The sequence below is a fragment of the Neophocaena asiaeorientalis genome, unplaced genomic scaffold (genome assembly GCF_003031525.2).
Source record: "Neophocaena asiaeorientalis asiaeorientalis breed wild unplaced genomic scaffold, Neophocaena_asiaeorientalis_V1.1 scaffold132, whole genome shotgun sequence".
In the NCBI taxonomy this organism is placed as follows: Eukaryota; Metazoa; Chordata; class Mammalia; order Artiodactyla; family Phocoenidae; genus Neophocaena; species Neophocaena asiaeorientalis.
This window is the reverse complement of record NW_020173393.1, coordinates 1,626,931-1,637,707: the sequence shown is the minus strand read 5'-3', so window position 1 is coordinate 1,637,707 and position 10,777 is coordinate 1,626,931. Positions and strand designations below refer to the sequence as shown.

Sequence of the window (10,777 nt, the reverse complement as noted above, 5' to 3'; positions counted from 1 at the left end):
CCCGCCGCGAGCCGCGCCAGGGTCCGGGGTCCGAAGCCAGGCGGCGGTGGCCCCTCCGGCGCTTTCCGCTCGAGGCTACCGCTTGCCCCGTCTCTGTCGCCGCCGCCATCTTAGGCCCACTGGTGGGCGGCCGGGCCGGTGACCTGGATGAGGGAGTTGGGTCCGGGGAGCGCGGGCGGACCAGTCTTTAGAGCCCCTCCGCCGCTGCCGCCGCCACCGCCTTTGTGTCGGTCTCCGACTCTGAGTCGCCTCAGCCCGGGGGCGGGAGCGCGCGGCGGGGCGGGGGGCGGAGCCCGGGAGATGGGCTGGCGCGCGCGCGCCAAACAGCCCGCCCCCGCTGGCGGGTAGGGGGAAGGTGCGCGCGCGGCGGGGGTTGGGCCCTCCCCTCCATCGCGCGCCCCCCCGCGCCTGCGCACTTTGGAAGCCCTTTGCTCCCTATTGGGCCGGAGTATTCTGATTGGTGCGTTACTGAAATGATCCCGCCCCGTCTTCCTCCAATCCTGGAGTCGGACTCTCTCTTCCTTCTGGTGTGTTCCTCTGGTTCCGCAGATACGCTTGTTTATCCTTATGCTGTTGGCCCTTGTCGAGCTGCGGTATGAGTGGGGGCCGGGAAGCCACAGGATAAATAAAAACTTTTCCTTAGTAATAGCAGTTATCTCTTACTTGCAGAGATAACTTGCACTTAGTACAGTGTGCTTAGCTCTACGCATCGAGACCGTAGAGGTTGAGTGATTCTGGTTCTAATTCGGAAAGTGGCAGAAGCTTCTGGAACCGGGGTCTGTGCAAACCCAGGGTTGATGCAGCACCGACCTGCTGCATCCAGATCACCTGGGAAATTAAAAAACTTTTTAATCATAAAAAAGTTGGTAAAGATTTGAAGTGGTGTAAAGTGAGATTAGTCACCCAGTCTCCCAGTCCCACTCTTGAGCTGTGTTGAAAAGATACAGATTCTTGTGTATCTCCCCTCCCCATCTCTACGATGTGGAGTGAGCGACAGGAAGCTGAGGGTTTTTTTAAACAAGTTCCCTGGTGGTTCTGATGCACAGCTGGTTTTGGAAACACTGCGGAGCCCCCATTTGGCCTCACTAAGCTGTGTTGCTTGTCCCTCCTCTGCATAGTTCACCTACCTGGTGCATCAGTATCACACAGTATTTCTTGAGGAAAATATTTCAGTGAAGGTGAACACGCTGTGTTATATAATGCATTGGCATAGATTATTATTTTTTTTAAAATTAAAGACCTGATTCAAAGAAATGTGTTTTTCCCTCACTGTGGGTGGCTTGGGACCGTGCCCACTCCCAACCTGTGATACGTATGTTGTTCACTTTCGTCTTAGGGGTACTGTGGTTGGCCAGACCAGCTACATAATTTGTGACATCAAATGTACAAATGAGAACACAGGCCCCTTGTTAAAAGTTTATTGAAGATGTGAAGACCGTGACAGCAGAGCATTAAACCAGTCTCAGGGCCCTTTTCAACTCAGGGTCCCGTGGGACGGTGCAGGCTGCAAGTGTGTGAGTGTGAACCTGTGTCATTGCCCCTCTTGTCGTCCCTGCTCTGCAGCGTTTCACAGGGCTGTGACTCTCTTTTCTTCCCTTTGCTCTGCAGTTGCTGATGCAAGGAATCCCCTGGGCTCCCGTCCACTCCACTGCTGACCAGCCCACACGCCTGCACTGCACGCTTTCCTGCAGGCCTCCCCACTGCCTCTGTGGGACCAGGGGGTCCATCTGGCCGGAGAAGAAAGCCCTCTCATGCTAGCGTTGCAGACCCCAGAGGGTGAGAGAAAGAGGGACCTTGTTCAGCCTTGAGACCTGTGGGTCCGCCCCGAGGCACCGGGAATTCCTCTTCCCCAGAGGACCAAGGCATCTCCCCTTGGTCAGTGGTTCCAAACCTTTTTATCCTGGCCCCCTTTTGTTGTATGTGTGTTCTCTTGTTCCCTGCATTTTTATCTGCCAAACTGTACAGACGAAGTAACCGTTCATTTTCCCCTTTCCAAATTAACAAAGATGTCTGTGACTGGGTGTACAATAAAATCAACAAGCCAGTGATCGCTATGATGTCGCCAACAACCGTCAGAGCTTCTGATTGTCGTGAGATAATCAATGTGACAACAGTCAGTTGATAAAATTTCAGTAGCAAAGATAACCAGTGTTTAAATGTGCCTCTGTGGTCTTTTTGTGGGTAAATGTTTGATTTCTTTTGGGTGTTGTGACATTGCAAACAACTTTAGGAGCACCAGGCTGACCTCAGTTGGCCCCTAGGAGTCTGACAGCCAGGTTGGGAACCACTTTGGCCATCGAGGCTTGTGCTGGGTGTGCTTTGGGTGGGGTAGTTAGGAATACAAATCAGAAGGAGCTGACCTTCTTCCTGGTGTTTAAAGTATATTTTCACCTGGGGATTATGAAGGACTAAACTCGGTATTCCTTCTCAGTCCTGCTGGTTCTTCCTGCTCTGTAGTGTAGAACAGGCATCTAATTAGGTGCCATGCCCCTTCCTGGGCTGTGCTGTGTTCCAGTTAGGTTTTACTGGATAGGGAAAGGAAAGAGGAGCAGCTACTCTTTCTTCTTATGGTAACAGCTTCTCAAGGGCAGACTCTGTTCTGTCTTGTCTGCCACTGTTGGTGCTTTGTAAACATTGGCAGAATGAATACAGCTCCTGCTGGGTCCAGGTACCATGCTGAGCACTGGAGAGAGCTGAACTGTACCCAGCACTGAGGCCTGGGAGTTCTGACAGTCTAATGGGGAGACAAACCAAGTTAATGGACCAGACTATTTGAGTGCTACAATCCTACAATCCTAGGACTCTGATCACCTAGCCTGGGGAAGGGAGGATCGAGGAAGGGTCCCTGGAGGATGTGGACCTAGTGGCAAGCCAGACAGAGAAGCGGGGAAAGAGTGTTCCAGGCCAAAAGAGCAACGGGAGTGCACCCATTTACAGTTGAGGGAGCTGCAACTTAGAGCTGAGGGCTCCTGTGGCACAAGGCTGGCCGTCCAGGAAGGGACTGGATTGGTTTCTCCACATGTGCAGGTGGTCACCGGGGCCCTTGTGGATTGTAATTGGGGTGCAGTGCGGGGGGTGGAACTGACCTCCGTGCCCTGCTGGCCCTGACACCCTTCGGTCCTCTGTGTGGCAGGTCCGGTGTGGGTGCTGAGATGGCCAATGAGAATCACGGCAGCCCCCGGGAGGAAGCATCCTTGTTGAGTCACTCCCCAGGCACCTCCAATCAGAGCCAGCCCTGTTCTCCAAAGCCCGTCCGCCTGGTGCAGGACCTCCCAGGTACTGGCGAGGGGCAGTGGTTGGGTGGTGGGGTAGGAAGGGTGCCTGGGAGCAGTCTTGACCCTGGCTGGGCTCCGTGCTTGCTTGCAGAGGAGCTGGTGCACGCTGGCTGGGAGAAGTGCTGGAGCAGAAGGGAGAACCGTCCCTACTACTTCAACCGATTCACCAACCAGTCCCTGTGGGAGATGCCCGTGCTGGGCCAGCACGATGTGATTGTGAGTGCCGGCCTCGGGCAGGGGTCTTGGCGGCTTCTGGCATCTGGGCCTTCCCCAAATGTACCCAGAGCAGCTATTACGTACCTAGCCCTGTGTCAGGACCTGGGGACACAATGCCAAGCAAGACAGACACAATCCTGCCCTCATGGAACCTATACTTCAGTAGGAGAGACTGTCTGACACCTAGAAAGATGATTGTAGTGTACGATGCTGAACTCGTCCTGCATGTTGGGCACTGTGCCTGTGATGTGGTTGTTAACAAGGTAGACCTGGTCCTGCCTCTGCATGCTCCGGGGACACAGTCTACTGGAGGGGCCAGGAGGGTCAAAATGTAGCACCTGTGTGAAGAATTGTGTCAGATACAGCCGGGATTCTTAGCGGGTCTGGGGAAGGGAAGGGGACAGGGAAGGCTTCTCTGTGAACCAGCGTTTAAGGTGAGAAGGTAGGCTGAGTGAAGTCGGGTGCGGGGAGGAGCACTGTCTGGGAACTGGAATGTCCACGTGATGGGGAAGTGGGGGCACGGGCTGTCTGGCGGGAATGTGGGCTTTTGGATTGCCGTCAGCTGGGGCAGCCTTTCTTGGCACGATCCACCCCCACGTTGCAGATGAAGACACAGGCTCAGAGAGGGGAAGTGACTGGCCCAAGACCTCAAGCCAGTAAGAGGCAGAGCAGGACTCGCACCTGAGGGACTTCAGGCTTAGGCCCTGCTGCCCACCGTCACACACCTGCCCTCGGTGTCTCCTGCCCACCGTCACACACCTACCCTCGGTGTCTCCTGCCCACCGTCACACACATACCCTCGGTGTCTCCAGAAGACTTCCCAGAGTCTCTTTGAGTTTTCCCTTTATTCCTAATTTTCATTCTAGTTCTTTTTTTTCTGGCCGCTCTGAGCGGCTTGCGGAATCTTTAGTTCCCCCACCAGGTGTTGAACCTGCGCCCTCAGCAGTGAAAGCTCGGAGTCCTAACCACTGGACTGCCAGTGGAGTCCCCCATTCTGGTTCTTAAGGAAAAGCAGCTAACATGTACTGGGCACTGATTCCGTGCCAGATGTCATGTTTTTTTTGTTTTTGTTTTTGTTTTTTGCATTACGCGGGCCTCTCACTGTTGTGGCCTCTCCCGTTGCGGAGCACAGGCTCCGGACGCGCAGGCTCAGCGGCCATGGCTCACGGGTCCAGCCACTACGTGGCATGTGGGATCTTCCCGGACCGGGGCACGAACCCGTGTCCCCTGCATCGGCAGGCGGACTCTCAACCACTGCGCCACCAGGGAAGCCCCAGATGTCATGTTAAACTGGTCCTTTAATCACCTTTTCAGTGGCGAGGTCGGTCTCAGCTTGGCTGTTCTGAAGGTGAGGGAATTAGGAAGGGGAAGCACTCCCCCGGGGTGCACAGTCGCAAGGAGCAGGCAGGAGTGGAGCCGAGCGTCCCTCCCGCATCCCAGCCCCTCTGCTCTTCTCCAAGGAGTGGGAGCGGGGGCGCGGGAGGCGTCAGGCCTCCGCAGTACTGGGACTCCTAAGCCGCTGGCCCTGGTTGCAACTCTGCTGGTCTCCCTCCACCAGTCGGACCCTTTGGGGCTGAATGCGACCCCTCTGCCCCAAGACTCAAGCTTGGTGGAAACCCCCCCGGCTGAGAACAAGCCCCGAAAGCGGCAGCTCTCGGAAGAGCAGCCCAGCGGCAATGGCGTGAAGAAGCCCAAGGTGAGTGTGTGTGGACTCAGGAGCTGGCTGGGCCGTGGCAGCCCAGTCAGGTCCCCTGTGAGCGCTGAGCATCGGCAGACTGGTCAGGAGGGGGCCCGGGGCGCAGCTCACCAGGTGCACACGGCGTCGACGCGTGGGCCAACTCTCCTGAGCTGACGCCTTTGACTCTTGCTCCAGATTGACATCCCCATGACACCCACGGGACCGTCAGTGCCCAGCTCCCCCAGCGTCCCAGGAACCCCAACCCTGAAGATTTGGGGGACATCCCCTGAAGATAAACAGCAGGCAGCTCTCCTCCGACCCACTGAGTGAGTCCCTGCTGATTGGCTTGGGAGTGCCGATCACTGATGGTCGGCCTGCCTGGGACTGTGGGGTGGCAGGCAGGGCATCCCTTTCCTCATTGCTCCCGTCTGTGCCCCAAGGGTGTACTGGGATCTCGACATTCAGACCAACGCTGTCATCAAGCACCGGGGGCCATCAGAGGTGCTGCCTCCACATCCCGAGGTGGAGCTGCTCCGTTCCCAGCTCATCCTGAAGCTTCGGCAGCACTACCGGGAGCTGTGCCAGCAGCGAGAGGGTAACTGCTTCCTGGGCCCCAGCCTCCGTTGCTTCCATCCACCGTTAGCAAGAGCTAGGGCTTGGCCAGTGGGGCTCGGGGAATGGCACAGTGGAGCCCAGTGGTTGAGTGTGTGCTGTGGAGGGGTCCCGGCTCCACTAACCACTGGCTCTGTGACCTCGGGTTTATCGATTAACTTCTCTGCCCTTGAGTTTCCTCATCTGTAAGATAGTGACAGTAACAGTGCCTACATAAAGGGTGGCTGGGATCAGTAACGCCCAAACAACAAAACCAATCATTAACACTTCCAGTGCTCACTGTTTGCCAGGCACTGTTCGAAGCCTTGTCACGTATCTGTAAAAGGGCATAAAAACCCGCGCACCTATACCTCACAGCGTTACTACAAGGAATAAGTGCGTAATAAACTGTAGCTTTTATTAAGTAGCAGGTAAGCCTGCTTAACTTGGCTGAAATATAGAATCCATCCCTCCCCTCTTTGTTACCCTTTGTAACACCCTTTATAAAACTAGCAATTCTCAGAATACTCTGGGAAATGTTGCCTAGGACTAAGCTCCTGACAGAACAGGGGCTGTCTTGTTTACTGCTGCACCTCCAGTGCCCATGCCATGCCTCCTGTGCCGGCTGGCGTGGAGCCCGCTGACTCAACCCAGACCTTCATCAGCTCTCCCGTCCCACAGGCATCGAGCCCCCCCGGGAATCCTTCAACCGCTGGATGTTGGAGCGCAAGGTCGTGGACAAAGGTTCTGATCCTCTGTTGCCGAGCAACTGCGAACCGGTCGTGTCACCTTCCATGTTTCGCGAAATCATGAATGACATTCCCATCAGGTACAGCCCCGCAGCTGGGGCCAACCCGGCAACTTGGTTTGTGTGCCCAGGCCGGTATAGAAGGACTCTAACTCTGCCTACTCTCTAACCCAGGTTATCCCGAATCAAGTTCCGGGAGGAAGCCAAGCGTCTGCTCTTCAAATACGCAGAGGCTGCCAGGCGGCTCATCGAGTCCAGGTTTGGCTCTGTCTCGTGACCCTGGCTCAAGGGGACTCTCAGCAGAGTGGGGGAGGAGGGCACAGGCCATTTGGCCCACTCTCAGGGCCCTGTCCTTGCGCTTGGTGGCAGGAGTGGGGCCAGCTCCCAAAGGCAGAACAAGGGTCATGATGTCAGCCTGGGTGTTGATGCCCAAATGCCAGTGGAAGTAGGATGGGAGGAGGAGGGAGGGTGGAGCAGACGCTTAACAGCCGGCCCCTTTATGTACCCTCAACTGGCAGGAGTGCATCTCCCGACAGCAGGAAGGTGGTCAAGTGGAACGTGGAGGATACCTTCAGCTGGCTGCGGAAGGACCACTCCGCCTCCAAGGAGGACTATATGGTGAGTGGCCCCAGCCGGAAGGCCAGTGGTGGAGCGGCTCTGTGGCCACTGTCTCCGAGAAGCCCACGCTGCCTGCCGAGGCTGGGCGGGCCCCACGGCAGCCTTCCGTACCGTAGTACAGTGGACCTTTGACAGTCATCAGTCCCCAAACTCACGTCTGAAGATGTTCCTCTAGGCTCCTGGCTTTCTCCCAAAGAACATTTCCGTTCGCGTTCTTAACAGAATCCTGTGCTCGGCCACACACCATAAGTAGCTGCCTTTTCAACTTAATGAATGTTCAACACCTCCCTTTAGATTTTTGGAAACAGATCGACAAACTGCCTTTTCTTGGGTGTGTGTGGCCCTATTTCAGTTAAGAGCTACCACCAGATTCAATCGCCCACTTTTAATGTGTCCAAAACAATTCTGTTTTCTGGCCCAAACCCATCACTTCTTTAACTCTCCACCAGCACTAGCAATGGGCTTTCTTTTCAGGACCATTTTTCACAAGAGACAAGGTTTCGCACTTCACGATAGTAACTGTGTACTTGACACGTAGAGAGTGACAAAGGTAGGTGTACTCGCTAGCCAGAGTGACTCACTTTCACCCATCACTTTGACACATGCAATTCAGCATAATTACAAATTGCTAAAAGCTCAAATTGCAAATCTGCAGTGACCACAGAGCCCGTTTTACAATAGTCTTTCTCCCCGTAGACTGCAAATGCCTTATAAGCAGGGATTGTGCCTGGTTTGTCTGTTTCCCCAGCAAGTATCAAGGGATTTGGCCCAGTGTAACCCCAACAATAAGTGCTGGCATTTATCGGACACTTACTGTATGTCGGGGGCTTGCCAAGCCCTTAATGGGAATGATCGCATTTAATGTTCAAACTGCCCTGTTAGGTAAGTATTTTGTGTTCCCTTAGCAGCTGAGGAATAAGATTCACAGATGCTGAGGGATTTGTCCAAGTGACACAGCTAGTAAGTAGCACAGCCTGTTTCAGAACGAGGACTGTTGGAATCTAATAGCCCTCCCCAGCCAGCCCACCAGAGCCCTGATCAGGAGTGTCTCCTCCAGGATCGCCTGGAGCATCTACGGAGGCAGTGTGGCCCCCACGTCTCGGCCGCAGCCAAGGACTCCGTGGAGGGTATCTGCAGTAAGATCTACCACATCTCTCTGGAGTACGTCAAACGGATCCGAGAGAAGCACCTTGCCATTCTCAAGGAAAACAACATCCCAGGTAAGGCGCCAGGTGGCAAGGAGCCAGCTGTGACGCCACCAACTCAGTATCCCGGGCCCTGACAAAGGGACAAGTGAGGCTGAGCCTCAAGGCCGCCAACTGGTTTGGGGAAGCCTGTTTCTCCCGGCAGTGCTTGGGGTGAGACCTGCTGTGGCCTTCGGCTCTGGGGTTTTAGCACTCCTCTAGGAAACAGGAGAAGGGATGAGAAAGGGAGAGCCGGAGGAGGGAGAGCGAGACAGGCCAGGGATAAGTAGTTAGGTAGACCTGCTTTCACATCCGTTCTCTGCAAGCCTCACTGAGGTGTGACTCCTGGCCACAGGAGCGTGTGAGGATTCCGTGGGAACTAAAGTGCTGGGCCCCAAAAGATTCCTAAATAAGGTATTGTGACTATGATGACGAAGGCAGTGCAGGTCTCATACTTCTGCCTGGCAGCAAACCCACAGCTTGGCTACCAGGCCCCAAGGCGTGGTGGCCCAGGGGCCCGAGTCAGTACGGAGCGTGTTGACGTGGGCCACTGGTTCTTGCGCCTGCCAGTTGCCTAGCTGTTTCCTTCGTTACCGAACTGTCTGAGCTGCAGTTTGCTCCTCCACAGGGTGAGACTTACCGCCCTTGGTTACTGGGATGCGCGTGTGAAGCGCCTGGCCCTCGGTAGGCACTGAGGCTGTCCAGGGTGAGAGTTGGCGGCCCCTCACTCTTCTCCTGCCCACAGAGGAGGTGGAGGCCCCCGAGGTGGAGCCCCGCCTGGTGTACTGCTACCCAGTACGGCTGGCCGTGTCTGCACCTCCCATGCCCAGCGTGGAAATGCACGTGGAGAATAACGTGGTCTGCATCCGGTATAAGGGCGAGATGGTCAAGGTCAGCCGCAACTACTTCAGCAAGCTGGTAAGAGCTGGGGGGTGGGGGAGGCAGGTGCCCCAGGAGGGGGATGTGAAGGGCTGATCTTTCTGGACCTGGAGTCCTCTGCAGGAGGCAGTGACGAGGGAGGGAAGGGCTGCTGCTGAAGCCCCCTGCTTTCTGTCCTACAGTGGCTCCTTTACCGCTACAGCTGCATCGACGATTCTGCCTTTGAGAGGTTCCTGCCCCGAGTCTGGTTTCTTCTCCGCCGGTACCAGGTACGGGCCTGGGGCAGCTGGAGTGGGGGGCTCCTCTGGAGCGGGGGGGGCTGCGCCCCAGAGGCTGAGCGCCGCTGCTCTGCAGATGATGTTCGGCGTGGGCCTCTACGAGGGGACAGGCCTGCAGGGGTCGCTGCCCGTGCACGTCTTCGAGGCCCTCCACCGGCTTTTCGGCGTCAGCTTCGAGTGCTTCGCCTCACCCCTCAACTGCTACTTTCGCCAGTACTGCTCCGCCTTCCCCGACACGGACGGCTACTTCGGCTCCCGCGGGTGAGGGTCCGGGCCCGGTGGGTTCCCGCTTGCCCAGGCAGCCATCCTCCAGAGCACAGAGCCCACCTGGGTCAGCTGCTCCCCGAGGCTTGAGGGCTTTGGAGCTGGGCAGTCTGGGGTGGAATCCCTGCCCCGCCCCCACCCCCCAGCTGTGTGACCTTGGACATGTGGCTCAGTGTGTGGGAGCCTGTGCCACGCCCTCACCCAGCCTGTGGCTCGCAAGAGAATTAGCCCAGGTGTGGAGCAGCAGCGCCCGGTTCCGGGCACTGAGAGGAGTGAGAGGTGTGGCGGGGGCCTGGGGGTGCGGATGGATGAGAGGGGCAGCTGCCGCCCGGCTGGCAAGAGGGCAAGCTCGGCAGCAGGGGATTCCTGGGTGTGGCTCGTGCTGTGGTGGCACTGGGATCAGAACTGGACTGGGGCTCTAGCTCCTCCACTAACCAGTTCAGTGAACTTGGGCCACCGAGCCTGAGCCTCTGTGTCCTCATCCATTCAACAGAGATGGCCGCACCTTGTCCCAGAATTAAGGGTGACTCTTGGCCTCTGGCCTGCCCAGAGCCATCTCTCCAACGTGGCTGCCTACACATGGGGGCAGCGCCTGTTTTTGGTGGAGGGACTGGGTCCTGGTGGGACCTGAAATGCTCACCTCTGTCCCCAGGCCCTGCCTGGACTTCTCCCCGCTGAGTGGTTCCTTCGAGGCCAACCCTCCCTTCTGCGAGGAGCTCATGGACGCCATGGTCTCTCACTTTGAGGTGGGTGTGTCGCCACGGGTGGGGGGCGGCGAGCAAGATGGCCGGCTGCTGGAGGGCCAGGCCCTGATGGCCACCGTGGGCCCCTCCCACAGAAACTGCTCGAGAGCTCGCCAGAGCCCCTGTCCTTCATCGTATTCATCCCCGAGTGGCGGGAACCCCCGACCCCAGCGCTCACCCGCATGGAGCAGAGCCGCTTCAAGCGCCACCAGCTGGTCCTGCCCGCCTTCGAGCACGAGTACCGCAGCGGCTCCCAGCATGTCTGCAAGAAGTGGGTGCTGGGAGGGTGGGGCAGGGGGGCTG

At 57.0% G+C, this 10,777-nt stretch overlaps 1 protein-coding gene across 1 annotated transcript in view; it reads left to right on the top strand.

The window, feature by feature from the left end:
* Nucleotides 1–10,777, top strand: part of PCIF1 (phosphorylated CTD interacting factor 1) — a 12,088-nt gene that overhangs the window by 856 nt on the left and 455 nt on the right. Inside the window, exons 2-16 of the mRNA XM_024746769.1 lie at nucleotides 1,609–1,875; nucleotides 3,134–3,276; nucleotides 3,367–3,491; nucleotides 5,050–5,187; nucleotides 5,365–5,495; nucleotides 5,610–5,764; nucleotides 6,442–6,589; nucleotides 6,683–6,766; nucleotides 7,027–7,126; nucleotides 8,184–8,346; nucleotides 9,056–9,228; nucleotides 9,372–9,458; nucleotides 9,544–9,728; nucleotides 10,384–10,477; nucleotides 10,570–10,745. Of these exons, the coding sequence (XP_024602537.1) occupies nucleotides 3,153–3,276; nucleotides 3,367–3,491; nucleotides 5,050–5,187; nucleotides 5,365–5,495; nucleotides 5,610–5,764; nucleotides 6,442–6,589; nucleotides 6,683–6,766; nucleotides 7,027–7,126; nucleotides 8,184–8,346; nucleotides 9,056–9,228; nucleotides 9,372–9,458; nucleotides 9,544–9,728; nucleotides 10,384–10,477; nucleotides 10,570–10,745 (1,883 nt within the window). The 5' untranslated portion in view covers nucleotides 1,609–1,875; nucleotides 3,134–3,152. The remainder of the gene's footprint in view (nucleotides 1–1,608; nucleotides 1,876–3,133; nucleotides 3,277–3,366; nucleotides 3,492–5,049; nucleotides 5,188–5,364; nucleotides 5,496–5,609; nucleotides 5,765–6,441; nucleotides 6,590–6,682; nucleotides 6,767–7,026; nucleotides 7,127–8,183; nucleotides 8,347–9,055; nucleotides 9,229–9,371; nucleotides 9,459–9,543; nucleotides 9,729–10,383; nucleotides 10,478–10,569; nucleotides 10,746–10,777) is intronic.